Source organism: Narcine bancroftii, chromosome 14, assembly GCF_036971445.1.
Source record: "Narcine bancroftii isolate sNarBan1 chromosome 14, sNarBan1.hap1, whole genome shotgun sequence".
NCBI lineage: Eukaryota > Metazoa > Chordata > Chondrichthyes > Torpediniformes > Narcinidae > Narcine > Narcine bancroftii.
This window is the reverse complement of record NC_091482.1, coordinates 64,528,990-64,546,628: the sequence shown is the minus strand read 5'-3', so window position 1 is coordinate 64,546,628 and position 17,639 is coordinate 64,528,990. Positions and strand designations below refer to the sequence as shown.

Here is a 17,639-nt window from a genome sequence, read left to right as displayed (position 1 = left end):
GTGTGTTGGATACCCAAACCATTAGGCACAATTCTGGAAACTAAATCCAAATTTCAGTTTTAGAAACCCTGTGTTGAAACTCAGAATTTTAAATTGATGCCCAGAGGCAATCACAAAGGAGGTGGGAGAGACAAAATGGCCGGACTGCTGAAAACTCACACATCTGTCGAGTTTCTTGTTGAAATGTCCTTTCAGACAAACAATTCTCACAACTTCCCTTTTCCTTGCTTAGGGGAAACAAAATGAGTGGCCTCCACAATGCTTCCAAAACCCAAGCAATATGGGACAAACAAAATAACCTTTCCTTTGGTCATGGTGGTTCAATAATTCCCCTGACAGGAAGAATCAGCTGAATTGTCCATTTCATGTGTTGATCAGATGGCTGGTGGTCACTAATAAAAACCTGTTTCTTTAAGTGTCCCACTTGCACTACTGTCTCACCACCTGCTTTCTTGGATAAACAACTATTGTTTCTCTTCCTCTAGAGCACACATGTCAGACTCAGGTCCCCGGGCCAAATTTGGCCCGTGATATAATTATATTTGGCCCGCAAGATCATATCAAATATGTATTAGAGCTGGCCCACTGGCCGCCGCGCCAGTATAGCGCATGCACAGCTAATACTACAAATCCCAGAATGCTTTGCAAATGAATTGGCGTCAGCCCGCTAATCGCCCCCACCTCCTCTCTTTACTGCGACCTGTCGCCTAACTCACATGTAATAAACCCCTTACAAAAAATGGCTAAACGAAAGACAGAATGGGAGGCTAACTCTGACCCCAGAGTTTGATGAACTTGCATCTAAGAAGAGATTCCAAGTATCTGGTTTAGACCCAGGTACATCAGAGTAAATCACAGTGTAGCAAGCTAAGCTTGGATTAATATTTTCTTTGGTTAACTTTGGACTGTTCATAGTTGAAAGATTGGATTTTCATTGAAGCAAGTTGTTATTTTTTTGACTTGTTGGCTTGTGAAAAAATACATTTAAAAGGAGCTTAAAGGCTATAGAGAAATATTATTTATTGAATATTTTATTTCTCATTTGTTAATGCTGCTTCTGGAAAGAGTTTAACCAAAACTATTATTAAACATTTATTTTAATAAGAAAAAGTTTAACATTACATATGTTGAAAGAAGAGAAAATATGCAGATGTTGAAAATTTTCAATAAATATTTAGTTTGGCCCACGACTTAGTCCAAGTTTTTAATTTTGGCCCTCTGTGAATTTGAGTTTGACACCCATGCTCTAGAACATCAACTTTGTTTATAATTTGTACTTGATGGTGCCATCCAGTCTCTCCACAACTATGCAAGGTTGCAGTCTGTATTAACCCTTAAAGTGACAGCCAGATTAAATGAAACGGGAGCACATAATTGGAGAAAGCATCGAGTAGTAGTGGACGGAGAGTATTCTGCCTGGAGGTCAGTCTCTAGTGGAGTACCGCAGGGATTTGTTTCTGGATCCTTGCTTTGTGATTTTTCCAGATGACCTAGATGAATGGAAGGATGGGTCACAAAGGTTGGACAAGTTGCGGATGGCGCTGAAGGTTGTCCTAGGTTACAAAAGGATATGACAGGATGCAGAGTTGGGTGGAAAGGTGGGAAATGGAATTCAATCCAGATAAGTGTGAGGTAATGCATTTGGAAAGTCAAACTAGAATGCTGAGTACAGGGTTAGTGGTCGGTGTGGAGGAACAGAGGGACCTTGCGGTCCAAATCCATACATCTTTCAAGGTTGCCGCACAGGTCAATAGAATAATTAAGAAGCCTAAGGGATGCTTGGCTTCATTAGTCAGGGGATTGAGTTCAAGAGTTGAGAGGTCACGTTACAACTCTACAAATCTCTGGTGAGTCCACACAGAGTATTGTGTTCAATTCTGCTTACCTTATTACAGGACGATGTGGAAGCTATGAGAGGGTGCAGAGGAGATTTACCAGGATGGAAAATAAGACATGAGTTATTTTAAGTTTTATAAGTTTAGCAGAGCTGGGACTTTTCTCTTTTGTCCTAAGAAGGTTGATAGGACTAGAGGAGATTAAATAGAGGTTGACAAGATTCTGAGAGGCATAGATAAAAGCTCGAGGATTTTTCCCAGGGCAGGAATAGCAAACACCCGGTGACATCTGTACAGAGTGAAGGGAGGGAAGTTTAGGGGAGACATCAGGGTTAAATTTTTTTTGCAAAACGTTGTGGATGTCTGGAATGCATTGCCATGAATGGTGGTAGAGTCTGAAACATTAGAGAGTCTGACCCAGGCACATGGATGAAAGAAAAATAGAAGGTTACGAGGTAGGAAGGGTTTCGATTTTTTTTTTTGGTGGGAATATTTAGTTTGGCATAATATTGAGGGCCAGTACAGTGCTGTAATGTTCTACTGCAAATAAAGAAATTTATAAAGAGAAGGAACAGAACAAAGGCATGTAATAGCTGTAAAATTCAAAGCTGCAAGAAATGCCTGGAAGATCAAGCAGTGCTAATGGTAAAAGAACTGAACTTGTTCTGCAGATGGGTGCACAAGGAAGAACTGCTCAGTTCTGTTACAGAGAAACAACTTATTTGAAGTTGTATAATTCCACATAGATCCCAGAAGATTGCACCATGCACAGAACCGTGAGGTTCTGAACCTTGCATTGGGCCTTGTTACAATAAGAGATCAAAGTGCAATGGCAGACAATATTTTCCTCAGGTTCAACTCTTGAATTTTTACTTTCTTCATGATGGCACCTCCCCCAGTCTTTAATCCCCACGTTCCACTATTAGGTCCTTTATTTTACTGAGTTCTAACTGTTCATGAATCTGTTCCACAGACCAACATTTATAATGGATTGACTGAAAATTATTAGAAAAGGTTCAGATTATTGGAATAATTTATGATTCATTATAAGATATTAATTATAATTTATCAGGTAATACTTTCATAAGCTCCCATTTTATGCCCATCTTATTAAAAGTTAAATTAAAGGATAGCATCGATCTCATCACTTTCACCTGACAAAACATGAGGACAGAACACTTGGCTTTCCTAATGGTAATTCTAATTAAAAACAAAACCCCACAGTTATTTCTGAGCAATATAGTACATGTTCAAACATAAACCCCAAGGACTAATCAATGCAACTTTCTAGAAATAATTACTGTCCAGTTATTTTTCTGTAGTTGGCACTTCTCATTGATTTTTATAATCTGTCCCTTGACTTCTGAAAAGTATTACGTTGCTTATAGTTCTCTTTGAGTATAGTACCAGAGATGGCCTAAATTTTGCCCTGTTGAAGGATTAACTCATAAATGTCTTAATGGAGCCAGTGGTGATGGACAATAAGCACTGGTCGAACGTTGACTATTCATACCTTCTGGGTAATGAAGTTTCTCCAGAGTTCTTGCTTAGATTGATTAACCGTTGTCCTTCGTTTGCAAGCTGAAACAAGTTATCAACAAGTACCTTTTTGACCCTTTTCATAACTCAACAACATAAACATTTTTAGAAAATAAATAAAAGCCACGATTCTGTTCAATTTTTCCTGACATCACTTGTCAATTTTGGTTTTGTTCCATGAATTCATGTTGACTCTCATTATTATAAAATGAAGACCAGAGATGTTCCAAATGTAATCAAATTTATGAAAAGAGCCACGCCACTTGTTTTATTTCAAGTTCAATCCCTTCTAAAATTAACAACAGTTCCTTTTTAATAAGTCTCAAAGTTAGGCAATCTACTAAATTGTAGTAGATTGCAAATGGGACCAGCTAATGTAGATACCTTGGAATCCATAGACAAGTTGGGCAAAATAGACTATTTCCTTGTTGTAAAACTCCAGTGTTATCCACGTCTGATGCCAGCAATACTCTTTTAGAAAATCATCAAAAAAATATGATCAGGACCGTACAAAGTGTTTGGTGGCCAGGGTAGATTTAATAGCGTGAAAGGCTTATTTCCATGTATATAATTGAGTGTGAGCCAGGCTAGTTGACAAAAAGCAATTGTAATAATTTACTATTTGCCCTTTTCCATCAGCATGGCAAATTCTCTGCTTTGATTTGTTTTGAGTTCCCAATAATTCACTGTGCAGTTGGTGAGGAGTCAATGGAGCTCAGGCTGAGGGATCACTTCTGCTGTTAATTTTTTTTTAAAAAGTCCAAATAGAAATTCGTTAAAATAGATGCATTACCACCAGACAAACAATTTGTAATTCAGCACACATTCTCACCTATCTTCAATTCCAATCCCGTTCCAGTGGAATTCCACTATTTTGCAGAAAAGTTCAGACCGATTCTGGTTACACGCGACAATTTTTTTTCAAAAGGTTCGCTTCCTGAAAAAAAATTGGGGATTATGAGAGGCAACTTCAAGCTGAATACAAAGATAATTTCAGATTTGCTGTATCACCTAGGAAGTTGGAGAAACATTAAATTAACTTTTATTGAATTTAGCCTGCTTAATCACATAAAGATGCTGACACATTGCGTTAGTTCAACCCTCTTCTAAAATGTTTTGCCGTACTTAGTACTTAGCATCTGATGCTTCTCGTGACAGTGCCCAACAACATCAGGGAAGAAGTCAAAGTGTGAAGGCAGAAAATAAATTTTCAATGACACGTTGCATTTCATGGATTTGTCGGCTTGAAGCAAACTTAAAATATGACAGGAAACCACAAAAATAGACTATATCTATTTTTTAAAAAAAGGTATGTGATAGGAAAATTAAGGTGATTTTCATGATCAACAGCCCACATAATACACCAAAAATGTTCAGGAAAAAAAATCTTTGTTGTCCAGTGGTTACAACTTCAGTGTGAAGGAAAAAAGTAAAATAAAATTTAAACTTCCTTGAACTCCATTCTGCCTGGGAACAGCAATACTGAGAATGGGAGTCTCGAAATAGTCACTCATTTTCTAACACTCATATTCGTCACCAAGATCAGAATGATCTTCCGCAGAGGTAAAAAAAATATTGATTTTTATTGTATTTGATTTTGGGCCACTATTCCTCCATAAGCTATTTGCTATATCAAGCAAAATGTGTACTTTCTGCAACTGTTCCTATTCGTGTGTCACCTTGTTCTTGAAAGTACAAAGCCACAGAACATGAATGTGAGAAAACCTTTTAGAAATGTGACTGCTTCACTTCTAAGGTGTTACGATTTTAAATTTATTTTACCCGATTGAAAGATGCTAATGAGAGGCCAGAGGGACTCGACGCTTCTGGCTCCTCAAATGATGCTGTTTGATCTCCATGGATATTGTCTGACCTTCTGAGTCCATCCAGCTTCTCATTGTTTGCTTAAGATTTCAGCATCTGCAGTTCCTGTGTTTCTCATCTGACATGTAATAACAATAATTTCTAGGTCATATTCTCAATATTCTTATGGGGGTACTTCTCCATTGCATGCCAGATACAGTTTTCACAACATTTATATTCTCTTGTAATGCTCCTTTTGGAACTTAACATTGGAGAATTAGGTTGACTGGTGATGCTGTCATTTGACAACTAGATGCTTGCAAGTGAGTGCTGGTCTGGGACTATTGGGGGTCCCATGATTTCTCTATGCACCCTTCTCTGTATTACACCAGCACTTCTCACCTGCACAATCTGTCTTGTCCTTAAATCGACATGGCCTAGGCCAGGTACTTCATCATCCATACTAACATCCAGTTTGATCTCTGCCTCAGCATCAACTTTGGCTGACATCTTCCAGCCCTTTTTACCACAACTCCTCCTTCCCATCCACCACCTTTCCCATTCAAAACATATATCCTGGAGCATACTTTCAACAACAAAAATGTGTGATGCTCGGAATCTTGCAGCTGTGGGCCATGACCAGAATAGTCACCGGCTTATAGCTGCAACAGCCTTCCACACCTTTGGGTTTAGTTGAATTTTGAGGCTCAAGTTGGACATTAACATTGACATAACAATGACGCTGCATTGCACATATCTAATCTAATTGTACTAGATCAACATTTGTAACCGCAAGGTGGAAGAAATAAAACAATTACATTATTTCTGGATTGCACTCCCAATCCCACCCGTATACATAAATGTCAGGATAATGATTGCATTAAGACAAAAAAATTGAATGATAAAACTCCAAACACGGTCAGAGCCACAGGGATCTTTGCTAATAACTGAAGTGAGTCATTATGAAACCTGATTTTGGAGCATTTATCTGGATAATCAAGTGCACTTCTGTCCATTCATTTAATGTGTCATTCTTGAATGAAATGTTATGAAATGTCCATCCTTTTTCAAAGTCCTGATAAACTTAATAATTTCAGTTAAATTAAACTGTTTCAAATGGAAATAAAGAAGAAAGTTACAATGACTATTCCAGTTAAAACAGGCAGAAACGAAGAAATTTGAGTGTGCTTTAACTGCTTTTTTTAAAATTAGTAAACTTGTGAATTAAGGTCCCGCATCGGACTTGTCAGCCACAAACGAGCCTGCAGCTGACGTGGACTTTTACCCCCTCCATAAATCTTCGTCCGCGAAGCCAAGCCAAAGAAGAACTACACATACACAGCAAAGTCCAGCATCCGTCCACCTTTCTGAGATTCAAGCTGGAGATCTAATCAGGTACTGGCTTACTGAAAAATTGACCTTTTTTTCCCTAGTGATATTAGTAACGTATAAATATTTGTCAGAGCAAAAGCAGGAGAGTATTTCTGTTTGTCGCAATAGAACATTGGATCTTTCATATTCTCCTGAAGTGCCAAGACAGTTTTATTATCATCTGAATGAACATGTACAACCCAACAAAACAGCATTCTCCGGTCCTCGCTGCAGAACACACAGACAGAGTGAGACATAACACACGTACAAACAAATAATACATATGCAACACAAATATTCATAGATACAAATAAATAAATAAATATTGTTTCGGGAATTTGGAGTCTCAGATGGTTAATGTGAGCTGTTCCTTTGGTGGTTCAGCATTCTCACTGCCTGGTAGTGAAGGCTGTGATCCTCCTGTATCTCTTTCCTGACAGCAGCTGAAAGATGCTGCGTGCAGGGTGGAAGGGGTCTTTAATGATTTTGTGCACCCTCTTCAGACAACTATCCTGGTAGATCATGTCGATGGTGGGGAGGGAACCCCAATCATCCTTTCTGCCACTCTTATAGTCCTGTGGATCGACCTCCAATCATCTCTCTGCAGCAACTGTACCATACAGGTGATGCAACCAGCCCGGATGCTCTCAATAGAGCTCCTGTGGAAGGTTGGCCTGATGGCTGCTGGTAACCTTGCCCGCTTCAGTCTTCTCAGGAAGTGCAGTCGCTGTTGCACCTTCCAGACAAGTGAGGAGATGAGTGTCCACGATAGGTCACTAGATAAGTAGACTCCAAGGAACTTGGTGCTCTTTACTCTCTCCACTACAGAGTTGTTGATGTGTAATGGAAAGTGGTTGTCCCTGGTCCTCCTGAAGTCCATGATCATCTCCTTCATTGTGAGACTTGTGTTGTTATTCTCACACCATATCATGAGATGTCTACCTCTGATTTGTTGTGCGACTCAGCATTGTTGCTGATGAGGCCAACAGATAAGGTTTTTGTTAAACAGCTAAAAGATAGCATCTCAAACAATGCAGCTCTCTTTGAGTATAGTACCAGAGATGGCCTAAATTTTGAAGGATTAACTCATAAATGTCTAATGGAGCCAGTGGTGATACCGATTGAGCTACTGTTGATACTTGGGAATGGCTCACATCTACATAAGCCTACCAGTGTTTTCCTATTGAGAATGATTACTTGGAGATGATACTGATAAAAGTGTCATCTGCACCAACTACTTGTAGTAAATGTATGAATCATAGCACACCAAAAACAACCATCAGCAGGCAAGATGAGAAGTTGGAGTAAGATTGCAGCACAAATTAGTGAAACCTCAATTTTATGAAAAGGAGCATGTCTGGAAAATTTGCAAACAGCCCTTGCAGTTTTAGGGAATCGGCCGTATCACAGCACAGTATGGATCTGCATTTCGTAGCTGTCAGGTACTAGTTAGTGATACTATTCTATCTTCCAATTTTGCATTGGAAGCAAACAGTCTTGCTGGCAATTAACTTCCAGGGCCACCTGAGACTGCACTGCTCACATTAAAGCAATCCTCTTTATCATTGCCACTCTTTCTTTTAAACATCCAACAATAGATGGGAAGTGAACCTTAATGAAGGGGGCTCTCAATACTAATCCCCTGAATGATATGATTATATTCCAACCCCTGACCTCTGCCAGCCTCAGTCCATCCTTCACTGTGATCAACGCTGGGGGTGTGCAAGGTCTATTGACTTTCATGTAATACAAGAAATTATTTCAGTTGCTTAATTGTTACACAGTGGAAGTGTTAGGCAAGAAATCAAGCTTGGTTTTTAGTGCTGCAAGCAGCAGAGAATTGTTTAAATCAATACGGTAGTTTGTCAGACCCATTCTCAAAGGAGACTGCCCATCACTGTGTGGTCAGGAGGCCCCATTGTCTGTCTTTATTGAATAACAGATAAGCCAAGTCAGCAGTGCACATTATCAGAAATCAAACAAGCTAGCTGACAAGAGATTCAGCCTTTTAGTGAAAGGGTACATTTGCTGTCTGGTAATTAAAAAACATTCTATCAGATTGTACTCAAGATGGGAACCTTCTCGAAAGTGTCACTGACAAGGCGAAATGCCAATGAATGAACATTATCATACATTTCTGAAATTCAACTATCCGCTGTTAGCGAACACACATATACACCTGTGAAGATTTGTCATTGAAAAAAATTGTTTACGACAGATGCTACTTTGATTTCAGGATCTTTAAGAGATTTTAATAAAAATGTTAAAACATTTTGGCAGTAAGGAATTACTCTGAAGCGCAGCAGCTGTATATTATACAGCCATTTTGGGGTATCTCAACGGATCTCATGAACATGTCTAACCCAAGACCTGTTAATTGTGGCTTGGTTGTTGAGCTGACAGAGGAATATTTCGAGACATAAAGACTATCTTTGCTTTTCTTTGAACAATGAAATCTTCAGTAAGAACTAATGATGTGGAATTACCTGTAGCCAGATTCGAGGCTTGCTTTACAATCACAAAAGCTTATAAATAAACTTTTGATCATCTTTGGAGTCTGCAGTTGCAATTTTTATTCATGAGGACCAGAGTTGTGCCCCTGATGGTGAAAGAAGCCATTAGGAGGCTGAAAAACAAGTAATAAAAAAGTAAGTTCTTAGGATGACCAAAATCAACTGTCTGGAACATCATTGAGAAGAAAGAGCGTACTGGTGAGCTTAGTAATTGGAAAAGGACTGGTATTCCAACGAAGACTTCCTCTGAAGATGACAGAAGAATTCTTGTCATAATGAAGGAAAATCCCCAAACATATGTCCAACCAATCAGAAACACTCTTCGGGAGGCAGGTGTGGATATGTCAATGACTTCTGTCCGCAGAAGACTTCATGAACAGAAGCAGAGGCTACACTACAAGATGCAATCTAGGGAAAAGGTGGTATACTCTGGATCTTGGGCTGTTCCTTTACGCCTCCACACTTTGCTCTTGCCATCACTCTGATACAGATTAATTTTGGTCTTAGTTATCTTCAAGACCTTTTTCCCTGAATTCTACATGATCTTTAAAATAATTCTTGGCAAACTGTAATCTGGCCATCCTGTAGTGGTATGCCTCCTGAAGTGGGCTTCTGATCTGTCAGACATATGATAGGGTTTTTCTTCATTATGATGAGAATTCTTCTGTCATCAACAGTGGACGTCTTCCTTGGAATACCAGTCCCTTTGCAATTACTGAGCTCATCAGTACGCTCATTCCTCTTGATGAAGTTCCAAAGATTTGATATTAGTAATCCTAAGGTTTGGGTGATATCTCTTGCTGTTTTATTCTTGTTTTTCATCTTCCTAATGGCTTCTTTGACTTTCATTGGTACAACTGTGGTCCTCATGTTGAAAAATGGCAACTACAGACTCCAAAGGTGATCCAAAGTTTAAAAGAAAGCCCAGCTCTCTTATACCAGCCCCAATACAGCAATTAAACATTCCTGAGTACTCACAAACATGTGAAGCCAAATGTCCCCAACATTATGGTGCCCTGAAATGAGGGGACTATGTATAAAAAGTGCTGTAATTTCTACATGGTCAAACCAAAATGTTGACGATAACCTTGAATAAAATCAGGAATGTGCACTTTAATTATATGTGAATTAGGTGGCTCATTAATAGTTAAAGACACGAGAAAGGAAAGAGTTTAAAGATGGTAATTGTAAGGATTTTGAACTCATGGTTATTTTGAGGGAAAATGGTGATGGCAGACTTGGAGGAGAGTATCAGCTGCTGAGGAGAATGAACTGTGGGCAATATGTTGACAGTCATTTTGTTTGAATAAGGTGCTAGGGAACAGATGGTACATTTAATGGATGAGATGGTGAATAAAAAAATCCATAAAATAAAATGGAGTTGCAGTCAGGAGGTGGGGTAGTGGCTCTTAAGTTGAGGGATTCAGCAGGCCAACATGATGGGTTTCTTTCATAATAACAATGAATTGCATGACCTACTTGCACTGGTTGGAAATGTGAGTAGTGGAGATGAGGGAAAGGTGTTTAGGTATGTTTGTATTTCAGGTAACTGAGAGGAATGCTCAGTTACCTGGTCAAGAGCCTAATGGATGACAAGTCAGTTTCCTTGAGCTGAAGGTAGTGAGTGACCGGGATGAAACTGATTATCCACCTACGACCCAACGTACTCAACCCACCGGATAGCCAATACCCACCGCTTCGTTCCCTTCTGCCCACCATCCCTCCTTTATCAATTTCCACTCATCACCATCAGTCCTTAAATTCTACATCATCTCCCAGCCTCAGTTGTTTCTCTACCCTCTATCTCCTACCTGGCTCCATTCGACCATCAGATCCTTTTCACCCTGATCTATTGATCACTTGCCAGCTCCTGCCATGTGAATCACCCTCATCTCTTTAAAACTGGCTGTCTCACCTTTACATTCTTTGTCTTGATGCAAGTTCTTGACTTGAAAAATAGACCATCCCTTTGCCATCAGATGCTGCCTGCTGAGGTCTGACAGTGGTGGGTCACAGCATGTTTCTATGTGGGTCTTTAAATAAAATACTTTAAAGATATGTTTCTTACAGAGTTACCTTTGACTTGAAAATATTACTCAGTCATTGCCATTAGGCCATGGCATGTTATGCTGGAAGTCAGGTGGGCCATAGACCAAAAAAAGGTTCAAAACCAATAGAGTCTAGCAGATTAATTTGCTGCTTAAGATATATTCACTCATAAATATCCTGCTCTGTAGAATTTATATTTATTCTGAGGGGCATGCTGTAGACTAAAACCACTCACAAATGGTATCCTTGCCTTTCTCATAAAAAAAATTCTTGAGGCTATATTTTATTTTGAGTAAATGCTTTATTTTTCAGTTATTGCACTAACTCTGTGAATTCAAAATCAGTCGAACGGAGGATGATATTCAGTGTTTGGCTCTTGTATCTTCCTGGTAGAGAAAGTAGATATTCACTGGGCCAGAAGTAGTGTGAACGGTCTCAGTGACACTGACAAAAAACCACGCACCAACCCCATAGGCCAAACAAGGGATACCTGCATAGTTTGCAATGGAAGAGTGCAGGAGAAAAAATAGGTTATTTTGCATACCAAATACACTGATTCAGTAAAATTCTATAATTTTCCTCTTCTGAAACTGAATTATTGGGTGAGCGGACAGATTTGTGGCTCTACATTTTGAAAACATTCCTAGACAACCCTTTGCCTCCTAATCAGAGTAGAACTCATTCAGAATGTCCCTGCTCATTTCCTTCCTTCAAAGCATTTCAAGTTTCACAGTGGAACTTATATAACCATATAACCATTTACGGAGCGGAAACAGGCCATGTTGGCCTTTCGAGTCCGCACCGGTTCACTGATTTTGTGAGCCCTCTTCAGGCATTGGTCCCGGTAGATCTTCATTCGATAACGATGGACGAATTCAACGCAGGTGGAATCAGTCATAGAAATGTTAAAAGTTCATTCAATGTTTCCCCAACTTCATGCAGGATACGGCAAATCTGAAATTATCTGCGATCAGCTTGAAGACGTTCATCCGAATCCCCAATCAGTGTCAATCTTTATTGAATACCACCACTCTTATATCCAAGATATTCACTTTGGTCTCAGCACGTTAACATAATATCAAATTCCTGACCAATGTTAATTTCAACTTCAAATGGCTCAATGGACTTTCCCCATCTCAACTTGTTGAACTCCATGTCTCTGCAGCCATCTTTTACTCCTGGCACCACCATCCTGTTCACACCATCCTAACGTCCAATAGACATCAGAGCAAGCATGTTAATCAGTCACATTGTGGGGTCATCAATCTCCAACTTGAACAACAAAAAGCAAACCTTATCTATTGGATCCTTCGGCTAGAGTAAGATTCTCTTTTGCATGTCACACCACTACACAACGTACAAGTAAAATGCGCCCGAATGATTGCAGAGTGAAAGGTAGGGCTGAAGAATCGTGAATTGTAAAAGAGGGATTGGCATGAGGATTAAATCTCAGCAAACAATAAGTTCTGATGCTGGCATTTGGGGAATATTAGTAGGTGTATATTCATAATTATTGAAGATCAATAACTTGGGTTTAGATGATTTAAGGTGTCGAAATAAAGAAAGGATTCATTCAAATGATTGGAATGTGAGGTTGGGAGAATGAGGTGGTGCCAAGGGCACGAGCTAGGGGCCTTGAAGGGGAACAAGGCTCTACAGAAGGAGGTGCCTTTTAAATTGCTGTTCAGGTACTGTTAAAACCAGAATGGACTCAAATTTGCTTTGGAACAATGAGAATCTACTACTGCCTCAACTACAAAAGAGTGTCATTGAGGAATTTGATGAAGTTATGAAATGCCAATGCTGCTTATCACCTGAAGTGTATATCACTGGGGAGAAAAAGTATTTCTAGACCACGCTGTTCTCCATTTGCTGAATGTTTCTTAAAATAAAAACCTGTTTGCTATTCTGTTTTCCACCTTATACACATTCTCAAATCTGTCCAAACTGAAACTTCTCATTGTCCAGTTTTTCTCTTCTATGTGTAGTAATCCCACCTTTCTACAACCGAAAATTCTATACCAATGCAAGAAAATTGTCTTTACATAGGATCCATCTGAAAGTTCCAAGGATTTTGCAGTCCTCAACTCACCCAGGTTAATAACTTTCAATGCAGTGAAAAACTTGTTCTGTGGTTCCAAGTTGTATCTGGGTGCCTTGGAGCAGTGGTATTTGATGTATGGAAAACAGCCTGTCCTCAGTACGTGGTAATTGATTCCTTTAACATTCCAGTTAAAATGCGAGAGTCCAAATTGATCGTTTTCGACAGAACTGTACTTAACAAAATACGACGTCCAGTAGGGAAAATTTCTCTGAAGTAAATGTTGTGTTAGGACATCAGATGCTTTGGGCTTTACAATATTGGAACCAAAGGAGTGAAGGATTATCTTAAGTAGGGCACCATGAATCCTCTTCAATACCACAGCCATTGCTGTGAAAAAAAAAGTTTCAAAGTTAGTGTGCTATCAAGATATCGTTGAAAATATGGATTGTACTCATTGGAGGAGATTCTGTACTTAAAAATATCAGCAATGAATGGGCAAAGTGTAAAATGATGTAGATGGAGAATATCTGTGGGGAGAGCAATGTTCACTGAAGTAGTTTATTCCAACTACTGACGTGAGATTCAGTGAAAAGTTTCTATAAACTGAAATTGCATTCTGCAATTTCATTGATATGCTGAAGAACACATAATTCCATATGTGTTGTTACTGACCTTAGCGAAACAATTGGAACAATATAAGGTGATCATTCTCTGTGCACTTTGTACAACAGTTTTATGTCGATTTTCAAGTTGCACACATGATGAGAAATTGGTATAAATGACTTGGGACAAAACCTATGATGGATGTTATATTTTCTTTATTTTTGGTGACCATAAATATAAACATTTCACAAAATGTTACTTAAGAAATTCAGGACATTGGAATTTCTTCCAACATGTACGAAACTGATAACTCGAAGGGTGTATAACACAAAAATCTGCAGACACTGTGGTTGAAGTGAAAACACAACGCTGGAGAAACTCACCAGGTCAAACAGTGGACTTTATGTAGCAAAGATAAAGGTACATAACCAACGTTTCAGGCTTGAACCCCGACTACATTGACGAAGGGCTCAACCCTGAGGTATCGGTTATGTGTCTTTATCTTTGCTATATAAAGTATGCTGTTTGACCTATTGTTTCTACAGCATTTTTTTTTAACATTCAAAATAAGTCATTTTTTTTGCAATTTGTGGATATCTGTGTGACAAATTAGGCAGAACAGACTCATGGGCCGAAATGGCCTGTTACTGTGTTTTATGTCTAATTTTTTTTTAATTAAAAATTTTTAAAGCCATCGAATTAATTGCATCAATGCCTTGAGCTGCAGATTATGGATCCAGGCTCACAACACATTAGAACGAAGGAAACCTCTTTGTAGGCAAGAAGTGGAGTTTGCAGGGCAGAATCTGTGTATTTGGTGCCTGGTTGCACTCCCAGTGTAGATGATGTGCCTGAAGGTGAAAAACATAGTTCCGACTGGTTTTGTTTTACTTTTATTTCAGTTGTACCATGATAATATTTTATAGGATTGTTCTTTTTCTAAAATGTATGAAATAAAAATAATATTTATTATGAGTAAATAAAGATCCTGAGTTCAATTAATTTCTCTGAGGATTTTACCAAATTCAAGGAGGGGACAATTAGAAGAGTGGAAGTGTGAATAAGAGCAGGTCTTGCCGCTCCTTGAGACAAATCTATGATTCTGTAGGATCATCGTGAATCTGGAAAAGTGAGCATTGCATTTGGTCTCGGTGGCCTTGGGCCCGTGATGAGGTGAGCGGACAGACAATGGCCTCCAGCATTCCATGTTAAGTGATCAATCGTTCAACCTACACAACCAAAACTATTCAATGGGATTTTCCTGCACAGCGTTTGCCAAGAACCAGCTGCCAGGCTTCAAATACTCGTGCTGTTTTTTTTCTTGAGTTTGTGAAAGGTGCCATCGTAAAAAGGTACTGTGCAGAACCCTCAGCCCATCATGCCTGTGTCAGCAGTAAAGCAAAGGTTTGCAGACACTGTGACTGAAGTACAACCATAAAGCTAAAGAAACTCAAAAAGTGTATGTAGCAAAGATGAACATATACTCATTTTTACTCAAAGGCCGCAAGCCCAAAACGTTGGTTTTGTATCTTTATCTTTGCTCCACAGTTTGACCTGCTGAGTTTCTCCAGCTTTGTGTTTGGACTTCAATCAGTGTCTGCAAACCTTTGTTTTACTGCTGGCACAGGCATGATGGGCCGAGTGTTTCTGCAGCATTGTGTTTTTACGCCTGTGTCAGCTCCGTGATTCATGCAAATGCTGTCAACTTTAATGGTTGGCATTTTTTAAACCTAACTTTCTGACGATATTTAGACAGGAGCCTGGCTTTGTGAAACTCTTCGGGGGTTAATATTTCAACTTGTTGTTAAAAATAATTATGGTTTTACGGTCGGAGAACTGAATTGGGAATGAGGTTGGGGCGGTCACGGATGGATATCCTCAGTCCGGCCGGGATTCTCGGCACGGGCCACCGGATTCTCGGAACGGGACACTGGATTCTCGGTACGGGACACCGGATTCTCGGTACGGGACACTGGATCCTCGGAACGGGACACCGGATTCTCGGAACGGGACACCGGATCCTCGGAACGGGCCACCGGATTCTCGGAACGGGCCACCGGATTCTCGGAACGGGACGCCGGATCCTCGGCACGGGCCGCCGGATCCTCGGAACGGGCCGCCGGATCCTCGGAACGGGACGCCGGATCCTCGGAACGGGACGCCGGATCCTCGGAACGGGACGCCGGATCCTCGGAACGGGACGCCGGATCCTCGGCACGGGAGGCCGGATCCTCGGCACGGGAGGCCGGATCCTCGGCAAGGGAGGCCGGATCCTCGGCACGGGAGGCCGGATCCTCGGCACGGGACGCCGGATCCTCGGCACGGGACGCCGGATCCTCGGCACGGGACACCGGATCCTCGGCACGGGACACCGGATCCTCGGAACGGGCCACCGGATCCTCGGAACGGGCCACCGGATTCTCGGAACGGGACAGCGGATTTTCGGAACGGGACAGCGGATTCTCTGAACGGGACACCGGATTCTCGGAACGGGCCGCCTGATTCTCGGAACGGGCCGCCGGATTCTCGGAACGGGACAGCGGATTCTCGGAACGGGACAGCGGATTCTCGGAACGGGACAGCGGATTCTCGGAACGGGACAGCGGATTCTCGGAACGGGCCACCGGATTCTCGGAACGGGACAGCGGATTTTCGGAACGGGACAGCGGATTTTCGGAACGGGCCACCGGATTCTCGGAACGGGCCACCGGATTTTCGGAACGGGACACCGGATCCTCGGAACGGGCCACCGGATCCTCGGAACGGGACACCGGATTCTCGGAACGGGCCACCGGCTCCCCGCCACCTCGGTCTGCGGGAAACCGAGCTGGCGGCCCCGCCATCCTCCCTTTTACCTTCGGCCACGAGTGCACGACCCGCTTCCTCCAGCTCACAGCAACCCGCCGAGCCTCTGATCGGCCCCCTCTGGGCTGCGCCGGCACGGGAGGGGATCTCTGCGCTCCCGACTGAAGGCGGATCGCGGCTGCCCGCCGCCCGTGATCGTGGCACTTGCGCTCCCGACAACAGCAGATGCTCCACATGTTGGTTCCACTGTCGGTGAGTTCCGACGTGGGCTAACATCAAAAAACCACTGGAGCTAATCTCTGCCTCGGACAAAATGATCGATCATTTTTCTACCAACTCACTTGCATTTAAACGGAAATCAAACTGAAGTTCCCTGGTGAAAGTCACTCAGCTTTTAGCAAAGTTTTTGAGTTTCGCGATTACTCTATTTCAAGCTCTCCCAGTTTTATGATTTTGTAAAAGAAGTGCTTTGTGTTTTGAATAGTTAGTCAAGAAATTAGCAAATTAGAAAATGCATCTTCACATCTCCATTGGACACTGGTACAACTGATGCTTTTAATTTAAAAAAAACACAATGCTGGAGAAACTCAGCTGGTCAAACAATGTATGTAGCAAATATAAAGCTACTTCGTCAAAATGATCCATTTTGTGCATAGGTTCTGTGGTGCAGTTAGCCAGAATCAGACACACACAGACATAAAGACTGTACAACAGGCTTGAATCGACAAAGAGTGAGGCCTCGCAGGCTTATATCCCAAAGGGTGATTGATACCCGACCTGGTGGGGCTTGATCCATTCAGGCCGACTGATTGACAGCCGGCCAGCTGTTGTCCTGTCCCCTTACTCTCCTGCAGGTACAAAGGTTGCCTCCTGCAGTAGGCTGGCGGTGTACCACCACATTCACCCCCTTCTTTAAAATTGTCCCGGGGGGGGGGGGCAGTAAAAGGAATCGCACCCACTATGTACATACAATATTTACAGGTTGAGACATTCAGCGACCGCTGGGGTCTCTGTGACTGTCATAGGACTGGCTCCTGGTCACTGGTCAGAGGGGAAGTGGGGGGGCTGGTGGCAGGG

General features: G+C 41.4%; 1 protein-coding gene and 1 long non-coding RNA gene across 5 annotated transcripts in view; one reads left to right on the top strand and one right to left on the bottom strand.

Moving 5' to 3' along the window:
• The window catches only part of LOC138749293 (uncharacterized), a 129,982-nt gene that overhangs the window by 27,322 nt on the left and 85,021 nt on the right, over nucleotides 1–17,639 (top strand). The gene's annotated exons all lie outside the window — the stretch shown is intronic.
• Nucleotides 3,400–16,883, bottom strand: c14h15orf61 (chromosome 14 C15orf61 homolog). Of its 4 annotated transcripts, none has more exons than XM_069911755.1 (4): nucleotides 16,613–16,883; nucleotides 13,203–13,541; nucleotides 4,207–4,311; nucleotides 3,400–3,416 (listed from the first exon to the last, which is right to left on the bottom strand). In XM_069911755.1, the coding sequence occupies exons 1-3, from the start codon at nucleotides 16,836–16,838 to the stop codon at nucleotides 4,244–4,246; spliced, it is 633 nt and encodes a 210-aa protein (XP_069767856.1). In that variant the 5' UTR covers nucleotides 16,839–16,883; the 3' UTR covers nucleotides 3,400–3,416; nucleotides 4,207–4,243. The 4 variants fall into 4 exon arrangements, with proteins under 4 accessions (XP_069767856.1, XP_069767854.1, XP_069767855.1 ...); XM_069911753.1 differs by lacking the exon at nucleotides 3,400–3,416 and adding an exon at nucleotides 3,908–4,111; XM_069911754.1 differs by lacking the exon at nucleotides 3,400–3,416 and adding an exon at nucleotides 3,908–4,108.